Source organism: Bos mutus, chromosome 8, assembly GCF_027580195.1.
Source record: "Bos mutus isolate GX-2022 chromosome 8, NWIPB_WYAK_1.1, whole genome shotgun sequence".
NCBI lineage: Eukaryota > Metazoa > Chordata > Mammalia > Artiodactyla > Bovidae > Bos > Bos mutus.
Genome location: NC_091624.1, coordinates 48,296,405 through 48,312,933, shown reverse-complemented (window position 1 = coordinate 48,312,933; position 16,529 = coordinate 48,296,405). Strand labels below are relative to the sequence as shown.

General features: G+C 53.4%; 1 protein-coding gene across 2 annotated transcripts in view; it reads right to left on the bottom strand.

The window, feature by feature from the left end:
• Nucleotides 1–6: 6 nt before the first annotated feature.
• Nucleotides 7–16,529, bottom strand: part of BIN3 (bridging integrator 3) — a 50,645-nt gene continuing 34,122 nt past the window's right edge. For both annotated transcript variants that reach the window (XM_070375576.1, XM_005895323.2), the window contains 6 exons: nucleotides 16,329–16,390; nucleotides 13,589–13,725; nucleotides 12,885–12,925; nucleotides 3,700–3,841; nucleotides 3,362–3,496; nucleotides 7–952 (listed from right to left, as the gene is read on the bottom strand). In XM_070375576.1, the coding sequence (XP_070231677.1) occupies nucleotides 806–952; nucleotides 3,362–3,496; nucleotides 3,700–3,841; nucleotides 12,885–12,925; nucleotides 13,589–13,725; nucleotides 16,329–16,356 (630 nt within the window). In that variant the 5' untranslated portion in view covers nucleotides 16,357–16,390 and the 3' untranslated portion in view covers nucleotides 7–805. The remainder of the gene's footprint in view (nucleotides 953–3,361; nucleotides 3,497–3,699; nucleotides 3,842–12,884; nucleotides 12,926–13,588; nucleotides 13,726–16,328; nucleotides 16,391–16,529) is intronic.

The window sequence follows — 16,529 nt, the reverse complement described above, 5'->3', positions numbered from 1 at the left end:
ATGACCTGTTGGTCAGGAGAGGGGATGCTAGGGGTGGTTGGGGCAACCCTGCCCTGACCACCCCCCTAAGGGGGTAAGGGGGCAGCCTAACCCAGAGAGAGACCTGGGGTGGCCCTTCCCTTCTTAATAGTTACAGCACAATAATATATGGACATTTCATTGAAAATTTTACTTGGAAAAATAAAGTTCCAAATAACCAGGTGAGACATAAACCCACTCTTCTTGCTCTGAGGCCCATGACTTGGTCGGTGATGTTTAGTGTGGTAGGATGTTTACACACGTTGAGTCCCAGCTTCTAGGGAAGCTGTAAGACTAAGGGTCTCCCCTGCAGGTGACCCAAAGGCTAGAAGTGGGCTGAGCCTGAGTGCTGGGAGACACTCCAGGGCAGTGTCGCAGCCTCTCCCAGAAAAGGTGAGTCTGAGGTGAAAAGGCAGCGTAGGTGGGGGACTCCCAAGGGAGCCCTTCTGGAGGTAGATGTGGTCCCAACTGTGCAGCCAGGCTGAGACCTCTAGGGAGCTTGACAGTCCAGGCTCTGGCCCGAGGCCAGGAGGCACTTTGGACGGTTCTTCAGGAACAGACAGCCTACACTGCTTACCTGTCTGCGGGTTTCTGCTACGGTGGGGTAGGGACACAGCAGCCTGCTAGGGCTCTTGGTGTCAGGCCTTCCCAGGGGCTGGGGAGGGGGAGCCACCACTGTCCCCATACTTCTCCCAAGGAGGGGCCCTTTGCTGGCTGATGCCCGAGCTTTTGAAAAGGGCAGATGAGGGAGGCTGGCTTGTGTTCCAGAGTTTTCCCCAGGCCAGGCTCAGTCATCCGCCACGATGGAGAGGGCTCGGAGCTCGCTCAGCCTGGCCTCGTTCTCCCGCTCCCGCTGCTCGTCAGGGCAGCCGGGCTGGTCAAGCTGCTGGGTCAAGTCTCCGAAGATCTTGTGCATTTCTGAGTAGTACACGACCTGGGGGGGAAGAGGAGAGGTCTGCAGGTGCTGTGCTCAGGACACGGGGCCCCAAAGCACTGCACCCCTGGGATGGCGAGCAGAAAAGTTGGAGCCTATGGGCTGGCCCCCTGCTGTTCCGTCACCTCCCCTCCGCCACCACCCTTCCCCTTGGACTGCAGGACAACCACGGCCCTGAGCCCTTCAGGAACGTTCGCTGCCCACTGCCTGGGTGCAAAGGGGAGTGAGGTGGAGGCTTGAGCTCTCCAGGCAGCTGAGGGGAGAGGGCTGGGGGGAGTGGGTGGACCCTTGGATCCTGGGGGTGGGCCTAGGGAGTCAGGGGCTACCTGCTTTATGGAAGCCAGAAGCTCTTGGCCGTGGGGGAGAGGTCATGGTAGCTCCCAGAGCCCTGGGACAGTCTTAAAGGTTAAGGTGAGAGGGGACACAGTTCTGGCCTCTGTCCCTTCTCAGCCCTGACCACGCCTCAACTGCAGACCCAGGAAAGCCAAGCCAGAGACCAGGATTGTTCTGTGTCTTCTGCACAGACATGAGTAGGAAGGAGGCCTGCAGGAAGGCGGTGGGGGCAGCAGGCTGAGGAGTGAGGACCATCAACTTCTCTCAGGTGGTGGAGGGCTGGGCAGGCCCCAGGGAGGCCGGGGGCCCCTTCTGCCTCAGCCTCCACCTCACGACCAAATGAAAGCATGGGCTTTGAAGAAAACGTTCGACACTGCTCGAACACCCTGAAATTTTACCAGCTCCAGCTCTAAGCTGTCTCTGGGAAGGAGGAACTCTCCTTTTCCAGAGGCTTGCAGTGCTACTAGGGGCAAGGCCAGGTCACGTCACCTTCCACACTCCCAGAGCTGGGTCTCCACTGGCTGAGGGGTAGTTGAAACAAGGTCTCCAACAAATCCTGTGTCACCCGAGGGGCTGGGGCCTGGGCTGGGGTGGCAAGGATGGGTGGCTCCCTCCCCCAGCTCCCTGCCCCGAGCCGCACTGCGCAGGCTGAGTCACTCAGAATGCTCACTTCTGTGACTAATGACAGCAGCAGCCGCGGGAGGGGGAGGCTGGCGCTGACGAGGCAGTAAACAACCCCTCACCACCCTGCTGCTTGGTTACAGGGCACCCAGAGCTCCCCGCTCGGGCACTTGGAGGTTTTCCTCCTGCGCACAATGCAGGGTGGAGGGGCCGTGCTGGGGGCCTGGGAGCACGGCACAGGAGAGGGAAGGCTAGGGTCTTCTCAAACCACTGCCCCTTGGCCCAGGGAGAAGCCGCTGGAAGCAAGCCTGCATGCACCTCCAAGGGCAGGGCTGCCCCACGCACTCAGCTCTCTGCTTCACTTTCCCTGCACCCCCGGGGTTCTGGTCACTAATATTAATCCTGCTCAGGGCTCCGGATCCCATGATTCCCATGGGTTTTGGGGTTCTCCCAAGATAGGCTGGGAGGGAGAAACCTGGCTTTTCCTCAGTGTCTGCAACTGTGGATGCTGCAAGAATGAGTGTGTCCACTAGAGGGCGCCAGAAACCCAGGCCAGGAGGTGAGGTGTCGGGTTGGAGGCGGACTGCTGAGCCTTTAGCTTTGTTACCTGGTGGGAAATTGGCAGGATGCTGACTACCTGCAGTCACCTTGTTGGGGGAGTAGGGGTAGGCGGCGGGGTGTCCCACATATAGAAAACCTCTTGGTTTTGGCACCTCAACCTTCTCTCTTTTCACAAATGGGGAGACTAACTCCTGCTAACTGCTTGAAGAATGTGGGGCGGAGAAGGAGGGCAGCGGTGACTCTGTCTTTACACCCTTGATGGCAGGAGGCATGGTTCCTAGGGCCACCTCAGTGCACCTCCACCCCAGCCCAGCCCGAGTGAGCCTACCTTTCCACCGAAAGTGGTGCCCCAGAGGGAGTGCTGAGCATGGTTCTCTCCAGGGTTTAGGGACCCTGCCCAGGGCTGCTAAAGGTCAAGACACTCCCTAGTCTTCCACCAAAAGGGCTAATCAGGGAAGGGCAGGGGTGCAGGGTCCTTAGGAAAAGGCCTCTGTTCTTCACCTGAGCCCACCAGGCAAGGTACCTGCCCATCAGGGTGAGGCACTGTAGGTGCGGCCTGGTTTCTTCCTGCCCTTGTGGTTGAGTGGGAGTGGGGAGAACTTGAGGGAAGGACTCATGGACAAGGGGGACTCCGTCCCAAGGCTGGGATTAACCATAGAGCAACGGAGGAACCAAAACAGGAATTCCAGCCAACAACCAGAGGTGCCTGGATTCCTCCCCTCAGGCAGTGCTGGGGAGTTGGGGGAATGGGCGGGGGTGGTGGGAGAAAGTGGCTAAGCCCACTTCAAGTGTGTGGGGTGGGGCTGGGCTGGTCTGAAGCCCACAGCTGCCTCTCCACCAAGGGAAGCAGCGCTGGGCCATCCTCCGGGGCAGGAGGGGTGGCAGCCGCCTCACCTGTGCTCTGATCAAGGACTCAAAGCTGGGCTGGAAGTAGTCCAGTCGGCTGTTGTAGAAGCGCGGCATCTCATCCAGGAGCTGCTTGTTCTTGGCCTCAAAGTCATCCCGCACTGGCCTAAGCTCTTCTCGGGCCTGGGGAGCAACACGCTGGGTGTCACGGCTCACCCAGAACCCTGACTGGGGCAAGATGTGTGTGTGTGTCGGGGGTCGGGTGGGGTGGTGGAGGGAAGGCGGAGGTGTCAGGACATCTGGTGTCTTAGCCCCTTGGTGAAGGAGGAACTTGCCGTGTCGGACCACACGGCTTCCGGTCCACCCCCAGCATTTCTTCCTGGTACCTGGTGGAGTTTGGCCAGCACCGGTCCCGTCTTCTCCTTCTCCTCGTACTTCTCCACCTTGGCTTGCAGCCTTCTGTAGTCCTGCAAGGCCTGCTCCCGCCGTTTCACTGCCATGTTGAGACTCGGGAACACACTGCCGAACCTGGGAAGACAGGCCTGTTCTTAGAGCTGCAGGCTGGCAGTTCATCGCTCATTCAGAAACACATACTGAGTGTCTACCAAGTACCAGGCTTCATTCTAGATCTTGGGGATCTTACTATGGATGAGACAGATGTGGCCCTGGCTTCAGTGGGGTACATGCTGAGAATATCACCAGGGGGTAAGGTCGGGGGAAGGAAGACAGGGTGAAGGGCCTCTCCATGGCCCCTAAGGAGACTCAGGGGGTCGTGAATACAAGATGCCAAGGATGTGGCCACTGCCTTTTAGCCCCCACCTTATATGACTCCACACATTTCAGAGTATGGAGGAGCTGAAGACTCCTTGGAGTATTTTTTTTTGACTTGGTACAAAATGATTCAGCTTCTATTAATTAGCATCACGCTTCTGAGAAGAAACAAAAGACAGATGAGCTAGCAGAACCAGGAGAGCTCCCTAGACAATCACGAAGGGACGGGTGGACAGGGCTCAGGAAGCCATTTGAGCAAATGGAGACACACCCCTCACGACTGGGCCTGGATCCAAGGGTGCCCCAGGAGCTGGGCCAAGGGCAGCCACTCTGAGGGCTGGTGTCAGAAAAGCCTGGAGGTCAAGCTTCTGTCCAACATCTTCCTTTAAAAAAGTGCAAGAGCTGAGACCAGAGAGATGACATGAATTGTCTAAGGTCACAGTTAGGTAGTGAGGGTCCAGCAGAGGTCCACTCAAGGGGCCCAGCTCTCCATCTGGCACCTTCCCACCACCTCACGCTGCCATCAGGTGCAACCATACCTACTCCCGTATTACTCAGCCATTAAAGAAGAATGAAATGATGCCAGTTGCAGCAAGACTGATGGACCTAGAGATGACAATACTAAGTCAGACAGAGAAAGACGAGTATCATATTGTATTGTTCATACACAGAATCTAAAACACGACACACATGAACAAAACAGAAAGAGATTTGTAGACAAAGAAAACAAATGTAGCTACCAAACGGCGAGACTGTCAGTCACTGAGTCGTGTCTGACTCTGCAACCCCGTGGACTGCAGTTTACCAGGTTTCCGTGTCTTTCACTATCTCCCAGATTTTGTTCAAACTCATGTCCATTGATGAAGGGGAGGCGTAAATTAGGAGTTTGGGATTAGCCAGATACACACTGCTATATATAAAATAGATGAACAAGGATTTACTGCAAAGTAGTCGTTGTTTAGTCACTAAGTTGTGTTGGACTCTTTGCAACCCCACGGACTGACTGTAGCCCGCCAGGCTCCTTTGTCCATGGTATTCTCCAGGCAAGAAGACTGGAGTGGGTGGCCATTTCCTTCTCCAGGGGATCATCTGGACCCAGGGATCAAACCTGCATCTCCTGCATTGGCAGGTGGATTCTTTACCACTGAGCCACCTGGGAAGTCCTTACAGCATAGCATTGGGAACTATATTCGATATCTTGTAATAACATATAATGGAAAACAATCTGAAAAAGAATGTTTATAAAATACACATATATACACATACACACACACACATATAACTGAATCGAGAATGCCCTGGTGGTCCACTGGTCAGGACTCTATCTGCACTCTCACTGCCAAGGACACAGGTTCAACCCCTGGTTGGGAAACTAAACTCCCACAAGCCACATGGCATAGCCAAAAAATAAAAACAAAAAACAGAATCACTCTGATGTACACCTGAAACTAACATAACCTTGTAAATCAACTATATTCCAATAAAATAACAATCTACTCCTGCCCTTTTCTACCAGTTCCACCAGAAACGCAAGAATCCGCATGTTCTGCTGTTGAAATGGCCAAACTGTCAAACCAAATGTTTGAGAAAAATGACTCAAGGAGCTCTGCCCCACCAGGATAAAGGAACCACAGGGAAACACTCTAGCAGCTGGTCAGAAAGAGCAGCAGCAGAGGCTCTGGTGTGGTTGGCCGCCGTGGGCACAGTCTTTGTGATGAGGGTCCTCTTTGACTAGAAAGGGCAACCCAGTCTTGAGACAAACCCAGGGCACGACCACATCCAGGTAAGGATGCTGCGTTCTCCTCGACTAATGAGCGTGGGAGGAGGCCAGGCAAAGCCGTGAGTGGGTTTTCTGGAACTGGACAGGAAAAGACAGGGTGGTTTGAACACTAAGCCTGAGTAGCTGGTGGAGATGCCACCTCCAACTGAGAAGATGACGGCCCAGCGATTATTCTATGGCTGACAAGCATGAAGAGGGAGGCTCAGAAAATGGAAGTTTGGGCAGGAAAAAGACTCAACAGATCAAGAGTGCAGTGACCTAAGAGTAATGACCACTTCTGCCAGAGAACAGAGGACAGAAACCTGCCTGGAGCATGATGTCCCAAACAAAGCTGTGGACCCAGGCAGTAAACTTGGATGAAACAAACAGGCCACTGAAGAGGATCCTTCTAATTGCCTGGGTGTCTGTAATGGGCTCACTGTGTAGCTGGAGATGCTAATGTGGGCCAGAGCAGCCACCCATCTCAGAATCCTCAGTCATGGACCCCTGTACGCTGTAATCAAACCAATACCCGAAGGACTGCTCTGCCGGGCAGAAGACTCAGGCCTACTTGGTGCTGAGCAAACTGGAGCAGATGGCCACCTCCACAACACATGGTCCCCCAGGTAGGGCTGGACACCTAGGTGGCTGAGACCCTCCAGAGAAGGTGGGACTCATTTCACCTCTTTGGCCTCAGGCAGTGCTACAAGGGGGTCTCAGGTACTGGGGGAGCCCCTCCCCTTCCACCCAAACTGGACATGGACCACCAGCAGCTGCCCTGACTCTCTCATTAGCAACACCCCTGCTTGGCAGCCCCAGTGTTCCTAGCCTCCGCTCCATCTCTCTGGCTGCCCGGGAGGTGGTGGGTTGGGGCGGGCACAGAGACAGGACAAGGACCAGGCAGGCAGAGAGCTGCAGACAGTTTCCTCGTCTTTGTCAAGGTGCTGTCGCCTCAGCTCCTGTCCTTAGGAAGGAGGGTGCCATGACACAGAAGCAGCGGGTGCGGGTTGTTGTACAGCTCTGGACGGGCCACCGTCCCATGGTCAGTCAAGCAGTTCTTGCTACTCTGGCCCCAGTAGCACCTGAACCACACACAGCTCATAACTTCTCTTTCCCCGGTGGTCAACCAGGTTGTATCTCCAAGGCCAAGGTCAGATACACTTTGGAAGACTGACTCAACACGGGAACTGGGCTAGCCTACACAGGAAGTGTGTGGAAGATGAGATGGCAAGAGTGAGCATCGACATTTTAGGAATCAGTGAACTAAAATGGACTGGAATGGGTGAATTTAATTCAGATGACCATGACATCTACTACTGTGGGCAAGAAGCCCTTAGAAGAAATGCAGTAGCTCTCATATTCAAGCAAGAGTCTGGAATGCAGTACTTGGGTGCCATCTCAAAAACGACAGAATGATCTCTGTTCTCTTCCAAGGCTAACCATTAAATATCACAGTAATCCAAGTCTATGCCCCAATCACTAATGCTGAAGAAGCTGAAGTTGAACAGTTCTATAATGACCTACAAGACCTTCTAGAACTAACACTAAAAAGAGATGTCCTTTACAGTACAGGGGACTAGAATGCAAAAGTAGGAAGTCAAGAGATACTTGGAGTAACAGGCAAGTTTGGCCAAGTGCAGAGTGAAGCAGGGCAAAGGCTAACAGAGTTTTGCCCAGAGAATGCAATGGCCAGAGCAAACACCCTCTTCCAACAACACAAGAAACGACTCTACACATGGACATCACCAGATGGTCAATACCAAAATCAGATTGATTATATTCTCTGCAGCCAAAGATGGAGCTCTATACAGTCAGCAAAACCAAGACTGGGAGCTAACTTGGCTCACATCATGAACTCCTTATTGCAAAATTCAGACTTAAATTGAAGAAAGAAGGGAAAACCCTAGACAATTCAGGTATGACCTAAATCACACCCATTATGATTATACAGTGGAAGTGACAAATAGATTCAAGGGATTAGATCTGATAGAGTGCCAAAGAACTATGGACAGAGGTTCATGACATTATACAGGAGGCAGTGATCAAGACCATCCCCAAGAAAAAGAAATGCAAAAAGGCAAAATGGTTGTCTGAAGAGCCCTGAGAAAAGAGAAGCTAAAGGCAAAGGAGAAAAGGAAAGATATATCCATCTGAATGCAGACCTCCAAAGAATAGTAAGAGATAAAGCCTTCCTCAGTGATCAATGCAAAGAAATAGAAGAAAACAATAGAATGGGAAAGACTAGAGATCTCATCAAGAAAATTAGAGATACCAAGGGAACATTTCATGCAAAGATGGGTATGGACCTAACAGAAACAAGAAGATATTAAGAAGAGGTGGCAAGAATACACAGAAGAACTGTACAAAAAAGATTTTCATGACCCAGATAATCATGATAGTATGATCACTCACCTAGAGCCAGACATCTTGGAATGCAGTCAAGTGGGCCTTAGGAAGCATCACTATGAATATAGCTAGTGGAGGTGATGGAATCCCAGTTGAGCTATTTCAAATCCTAAAAGATGATCCTGTGAAAGTGTTGCATTCCATATGCCAGCAAATTTGGAAAACTCAGCAGTGGCCACAGGACTGGAAAAGGTCAGTTTTCATTCTAATCCCAAAGAAAGGCAATGCCAAAGAATGCTCAAACTACCACACAATTGCACACATCTCACATGCCAGCAAAGTAATGCTCATAATTCTCCAAGCCAGGCTTCAACAGTACGTGAACTGAGAAATTGCAGATGTTCAAGCTGGGTTTAGAAAAGGCAGAGGAACCAGAGATCAAATTGCCAACATCTGTTGGACCATCGAAAAAACAAGAGAGTTCCAGAAAAACATCTACTTCTGCTTTACTGACTACACCAAAGCCTTTGACTGTGTGGATCACTACAAACTGTGGAAAAATTCTTCAAGAGATGGGAATACCAGACCACCTGACCTGCCCTCTGAGAAATCTGTATGCAGGCCAAGAAGCAACAGTTAGAACCGGACATGGAACAATGGACTGGTGGTTCAAAATTGGGAAAGGAGTATGTCAAGGCTGTATATTGTCACCTGCTTTTTTAACTTATATGCACAGTACATCATGCGAAATGCAGCACATGAAGCACAAGCTGGAATCAAGATTTCCGGGAGAAACATCAATAACCTCAGATATGCAGATGACACCACCCTTATGGCAGAAAGTGAAGAGGAACTAAAGAGCCTCTTGATGAAAGTGAAAGAGGAGAGTGAAAAAGCCGGCTTAAAACTCAACATTCAAAAAACGAAGAAGATGGCATTTGGTACCATCACCTCAATGCAAATAGAGAAACAATGGAAACAATGATAGACTATTTTCTTGGGCTCCAAAATCACTGCAGATGGTGACTGCAGCCATGAAATTAAAAGGACTCTTGCTCCTTGGAAGAAAAGCTATGACAAACCTAGACAGCATATTAAAAAGCAGATATTACTTTGCTGACAAAGGTTCATCTAGTCAAAGTTATGGTTTTTCCAGTAGTCATGTATGGATGTGAGAGTCGGACTATAAAGAAAGCTGAGTGTCAAAGAAATGATCCTTCTGAATTGTGATGCTGAAGAAGACTCTTGAGAGTCCCTTGGACTGCAAGGAGATCCAACCAGTTAATCCTAAAGGAAATCAACCCTGAATATTCATTGGAAGGACTGATGCTGAAGCTGAAGCTGCAATACTTTGGCCACCTGATACGAATAACTGACTCACTGGAAAAGACCCAGACGCTGAGAAAGACTGAAGGTGGGAGGAGAAGGGGATGACAGAGGATGAGACGGTTGGATGGCATCACTGACTCAATGGACTTGAGTTTGAGCAAGCTCTGGGAGTCAGTGATAGACAGGGAAGCCTGGCGTGCTGCAGTCCATGGGGCTGCAAAGAGTTGGATGCAACTGAGTGACTGAACTGAAGTGAACACAGGAAGTAGGAATCCAACCCTAGGTTGGACAGGTCCTGAGCTGAGGCAGGGAGGAATGGATCCAGGGCAGATTTCCAGGCAACCTCAGGGGATGAGTGTGCTCACAGGAGGCTACCTTCAGCCTTGTGGGAGCGAGACCACTTGTCCTCTGGAGGGGAGCAGCAGCAGCTCTGTGAGACCCCCCAGGAAAACGGTCTCTTCACCACACTAACTCCTGTCTCCCATCAGAGCACTCCACAGTCAAACCAGAGGCCGAGGGGGGCTGCTCCACTCACTCCGTTTGCCACCGAGGATCATGAACCACTTACTACCTGGGTGGCTTTGGGCCCTGGACTTCAGGACCCCTAGGGGTGGGGTCATGCCCTTCCCATACGCAAGCAGGGAAACTGAGGTGGGGCAGGGGGGGTCAGCCAGTGTAATCTGAATCCCTGGCTCTGGTCACTGCCTCACGGAAGCCCCACCTCCTCATTTTCTCCTCAGAAGTTACAGAACTCTGCCAGCTCCATGTATTAGAGAGTATAAACACCACAGTGCTGACCCCGCTCTCCTTGTCTGGGGTGTGTAAGTGCCGCCTCTACCTTCACGTCGGGGCAGGGACGTGGGAGGGAGGTTAGGACAAGCACAGGCTGGTCCCCAGGGCCTGGGCCCCTTCCAGACATGGCTCTGGGACCCTACAGGGCACCTTCGGAATTGACCTGACAAGGACAAGTGGCCCAGCTCTCCCTAGGGACCAAGTCTGCACTGTGACTGGGTGGCCATGAAGAAGCAAGGCTGAGGGCTCAGAACATCTCTGCCCAGTGCCGGGGGTCCCCCAAAAATTACTGGTGAGGGGGACATGGGGTCCCTGGGCCAGGACCCCAGGAGGGTCTCTGCCCTCCATGCACAGAGTGACTCCAGTCCATGACAGCTCCTTCAGGGAGGTGATGATGGGCTTGGTCATTTCAAGAGTTTAGCCCTGCTCCCCTTCCACAGACAGGAGACAAGCCTGGCCTGTGCACGGCTCTTCCCGCTCCACTGCACTGACCCGCCTTGGCAGTTGTCACTCTGGACCATTTTTTTGGAATGCCGCATGGCTTCCTCACTACATCCCAAGCTCCTAAAGACTGAATCACATCTACCCACGGAGAAGCAAGAGCAAGGCTGGGCCTACCCCGAGCGCTTGCTGAAGCTCTGTCCATTTCTTGCCCATCCTGAGTGGGGAACAGCAAATGTCTCCCGGGTGAAGAGGCAGCGGGAGGCAGAGGGAAGGGAGGCCGGCTGGGAGGTGGGCTGGGAGCAGCCGGCCCTGGTGGGGAATGCCTGCCATTCCTCAATCTGTGCCCACACAGCCGGGATCTTCCACCCACCAGGAAAGGGAAATTGAAAGCATCCCCATCCGACCATGTGAACACGGCCCAGAGACTGGGATTAGAGGCCGAGCCCCCCAGGGGAGGCCGGGGGCGGTGGGGAGGCCATGTGGCAATGTTCCTCATCAGAGGACAGGAAAGCTGCAGTTTCCTGTTTCCGGTGCTGGGGTCCCTGGGAGCTTCTCGCCTGGCAAGAGGCGGCAACAGGCAGCGCCGGGTTTACCCGGTTGGAGGGGATCGCATGTCGGCCACGGGATGCATAGAAGCCAGGCAGGCAGGCAGGCAGGCCGGCCAGGGGGCTCAGGCAGAGGTCAGCGGATCTGCTGCGGAGATAGTGGCCGCCCCCTCGGCCGGCCACTCACCCACCTTCCTGGCAGGTGGTGGGCTGCTGGGGTGGTGGGAAGCAGCCGGGATCTCTCTCCAGTTGGCTTTAGAAGCCAGGCATCAAATTTCAAGGCCGCCTCGTTGGTGGTGAAATTGAGGCGAGAGTCAGTCCCCCAGTTCTCCAGGCTGGTGTCCCCTGCCTCACCCTGCCAGCCTGGGTGTCCATAGCAGCCTCCGTGATAGCCCCTGGGACCCCCGTGGGCAGGGTGTGCTTGGCCCGAGGTCCTTCCCACCCAGCTCTGAACCCTCACACCTGGAGACTGACTCAGAGAGCCATCAGCAGTGGAGCTCTGATACCTCCCTCCTGAACTGCTGGCCCCTCCAGCACCCAGCTCCTTGGGTGACTCTGCCACCTAGGCATGGGCAGGGGCTGGGGGCAGGGGCCCAGGGCAGGAGTGGGGAGAAATCCCTACAGGCCAAGGTCCGTCTCCCTGCGTGGCTGAGCCTCTAGACGGCCTGGCTTAGAAGGAGCTCTCCCTAATCCCACCCCTTGGACCCGAACAGGGAACAAGAGCTCAACAACCCCAACGCCAGGGGCTGGAGGATCAAAAACCTGCCCTCTTCATCTCCCTCCGGGCCCTGATCCAGGCCTAATGGTAATTAGCACAGCCTCATTACCCAGCCCTGGTGAGGCAACGGCCAGGGACCACCACGGAAGAGGTAATAAAGAGCAGCTGCTGGGCTGGCGCGGGAGCCTTTCTAGGTCAGAGCTGGGCTGGGAGAGGCCAGGGAGGAAGATGAAGTGATTCGGGAGCTTCAAGGCAATGTTCCTGCCTGTCCTCCCCACCGCTGTCCCACCCCCCCACCTCAGGGGACCCAGGGAATAGGCCTGTCTGATCACTGACCAGAGCCTGCCAGACTGAAGTTGAGCCTCACACAAGAATTTCTGACCCTGACAGGTCACGAGTTGGGGGACCTTCCCAGGCGGCTGTGCCCCTCCCTGTGAGTGGCCACCCCCACATTTTAAAAGCCGGGTGCTGCAGGCAGCTGCTCTCCCAGCCCGGTTGAGATGAAAGGCCTCGCTCATCTCCGCTGAGGGCTGGCCAAGATCTCTGCTAGCTTAACCCCACAAGCTCTGGCCCATCAGGAACAAAGGGACAACACGGAAAGACCGCGGGGCGCCAGCCGGCTGCCGTGGAGGGGCAGGTGGGCCCTGTCGTCACTGAGCACTCCCGGCCACGTGGGGTGCTCTGCAGCCACCCCGAGGGTCAACCCCAGGGCCACAGGGCAGGCCACCGGTGTCCCCTGGAGCTTCCTGTCTGCCCAGTGACTCTGGGGACAGGTTAATAGAAATGATATTCAGTTCCCAAGTGGCTAGCTGAACTGCCTTTTCAGTACATGCCCTGAGGTCCAAGGACCCCACGACTTTTACTCACTTTTTTAAGGGTTCAATCACAGTCTTCTGTATCTGGTTCACCTGTTGAAAGAAAAACCAGGTGGCGTCAAGACTCGGGGGAGGCTAGACTCTTCCCCAAAGGGGAAAAGAGAAAGGAAATGGGCCTGACAGGGGTGCCCTGAGAGCTCCAGGCAGGGAGGAGCACCCCTAACTGTTGAAGGAGCAAGGCAGAGACGATGAGCAGGGAGCCTGAAGGGCGACCAGAGGCACTGTCTTGTCTCATGGCAGTTCTCATCCTGTGGACCAGGGTCTGGAAGGCCAAATGTGGCCGTGTCTGGTGGGGAGGCTGGGTGGGTAGCCACAATGAGTCTGAGGGGCTATGGGTGCAGGTGGGCAGAGCTGGCCTGAATCTCCTTTGTGGCCTCATGGTGAGTGACGTGAGCTCACAGGAGCCATGGCAAGGACCAATTGCAGGGGCACGGTGGCTAGGACAGAGCTCACAGGGCTGGGACACTGAGGCGCCCGGAGAGATTGAGCCTCCGCAAAGACTCCATGTAGCACTTCTCCCAGACAGAAGCCTTGAGAAGGGGGAAGACCAACCCCTCAGTCACCCTGGAAATCCCCTGGTGGTCCAGTGGTTCAAGACTGCACTTCCACTGAAGGGGGAATAGGTTTTATTCCTGGTTGGGGAACTAAGAGTCCACAAGCCGTGGAATGTGGGGGGTGGGCAGAGACCCCAGTCACCTTTTCCTGGTTGAAGGCATCCATCCGCTTCATGGCTGTGTCCAGGGCAGTCACCATGTTCAGAAAGTCCTGGTCTTGCTCGCACAGGGGGTTGGAGAGCAAGTCCAAGGATATCTTCACAGCGGATTTAGACATGGCTTTAAGAGATCAAAGTTCAGTGAATTGATGACAGGACAGGCTTCAAGGTCTTGTCTGCAGGCTCCCTGTCCTTCCTGGGGCCAGAGTCTTGCACCTGGATGACCTCCACCCATGGCCACAGGCCATCAAAACCACAGTTACCCCAGAGGCACCAGGCATTGGTCCTCATGGCATATAACATGCATGCCTGACGCTGCTAACGTTCATCGGATGCTGCTTGTGGGAATTCTTCTGAGCAGATTTACCTGCTGCAATGACCTATTTTCCAAACTCTAGATTCTAACAGAATCATGTGGATGGGAAGCTGTAAGGAATCCACATTTCTTAGCTCTAAAGATTTATTTCAGTAAGCTTGGAATCCAGGAATATGTGTTCGAAAAAATCTCCAAGCAGTTTGGATGTGAGGCTTGTTTGGGGCTCCCTCACGTAAAAAGTAAAACAGTATCTACATCAGGGAGGCAAAGGTACTGTACAGGGCTACAGACGAGATTTTAGACTTCCAACAACTCAACTCTGCCACAGGTGATACCCAAAGAATGGGTGTGGCTGTGTTCCAATAAAACTTTATTGACAAAACTTGGCAGGATTTGGTGTGGCGAGGCAACCTGTTGGCAGTGTTGGAGTTCTTGGCCCCATAGACTTTTTCAGGCCTCTATTACCAGCAAACAAAATCCCGGAGGGGTCGGAAAGGCTGGAGAAGGACCTTGTTTGCCCTGTAGCGCCTGTACCAGTTTTAGGGGCTCAGGGGAAAACAAATCTTTGAACTATTTCTTACTATTTTATGTCATTACATTAAAGATGCCGTCAATTGTAAGACATGCCATTACTGTATAAGCCATTAAAGAGAGAAAAAAAAATGCTGCCAATTAAACCAAAGCACGCTATTGTAATAAGCACCTTGATTTCTCTTGACTCTGGGAGTGTGCTGCAGATCCCCCCAGCTGAAGGGCAAAATATGAGATGACTGGAAATGTAAACCTCCCAGAGATGTTGACGCAATGGAGGGAAAAACCCTCTTAAAAAAAAAAAAGTAGATAACTTTGTAGGTTTAGGCACAAACTCATGCACCTTGACTGGATCATGAAATGGCTGCAGACAACATCACTAAAAGATGAAAAAACCTGGACAAATCTAGAAATGTTTTTGAAAAATTTCTTCCACCTTTTTTTTTAATAGTTGAGGAAAAATCCCCAAAAGGCAAAGGTCAGGTGGGAAGACTTTCTTCCCAATTTTCCTTTTCTTTCCTACAGGTGCCACATCTTCATGTGGTGTCTCTTTGCTAGAACCACCTGAAGTGAATGAAAAGTGAGTATCTGCAGGGTGGCACTGGGTCTGGAACTCCACTCTGAGATATGACTGGCCTGCATGAACAGAGGGCCCCCCGCGCTCCACTGGAGCAGCTCACAGCCCTCACCCTAGCTCTGCAGGGTCAGGCGAGGGGCATGGCCAGACCAGTACAAACCAGGAGGCTTTGGTGGGCTTTGTACCTTGGACAGCTCGAGGTCTCAGACCCCACATGAGTCTCTAGGGCCTTAACACAACCCGGGAATGCCAGGGTTGATGAGGACCCAGTGGGGACTGGTCACGCCTCCTTGATCTTATTTTGGACCCACAGCTTCAGACGTGAGATCCTGTCTAGGCACCAGCTCAGGGATTTCCAAGACCAGGAAAGGCATAATCTGATTCCCCCCCGCCACTGTCTGGGGCAGTAGTTTTCAAAGTGGGGTCCCTGGACCAGCAGCATCAGTGCTGCCTGGGAATTGGCTAGAAACACAGATTTTCAGGCCTTGCCCAGACCTGATGACTCAGAGCCTGGGGGTGGGCCAGGCCATCCGCACTATAGCGGGCACTCACTGCCTCTGACGCACCAGCTGCCAGGGTGTGAGGCTGCCTGGACTGGGGGACGCAGGCTTTGTGATGGGTGAGGGCACCACTGTGTAAGGAGGGCTTTCTCTGCCCAGACTCCACTTCTGACTTGGGACGGAAGAGGTCAGGAATCTGAGGCCCCAGAGGTTGGCCGTTTATCTTGGTTTATTTGTTAAAAACCTGTGCTCTCTACAGTCAGAATCCACCTCACAGATCCCTGATGTTCTATTCCTTCCATTCACATTCTGAGGAGTATGGGGAAGCAGGAGGGAAAGGAAGCCCAGGCTGCAGCATCTCCTGCTGGGAAGACAGTAGGAGCCACAAAGAAAGATGGACTCCAGGTGACTCGGAACTAACTCGTACAAAACAAATAATGGACGGACTCAAACTCAGACCTTTGGCTTGCTATACACCGTGTGGAGACACCAGGACAGGAGAGTGGGGGAGGTCACGGCCAGAACCTCCCATCCCTTGGATGAGCTCTGGCAGGAGGTTCTGGGGCACAGACCCCAGAAGCTGGCCTCCACCTGTTGCTGGTGGTGGCTGATGTTCCAGGGAAAGAAGAGAGCGGTAGTCTGCTAAGTGAAATGTGGCCTCATGCCACTTCTCAGGGACATCTGTGGGGCAACTGCTAAGTGCAGCTTCTTCAAAGCCAGCCCTACAGGGACTGAGTGAGGAGGGTGACCACCTCTGCCTTTCTCCCATCCAGGCTGAGTGCGGGGGAGGGGTCACCTACCCAGGTCAGCGTCCGTGCTCTTCTTCATGTCCTTCTGCAGCCTTTTGGTCTGCTCCTCCAGCCTGCAAGGCAGTGGTATGGGCCTGGAACCTGGCATTGCCCGGCTGCCTCTGCCCCTGTTCGCCCACCCATCTGAGCTGTACCCTATGTGGGACTCAGGGCTCCTGCCAGGAGGAGGAGGAGGAGGAGCCCTGCTCTGCG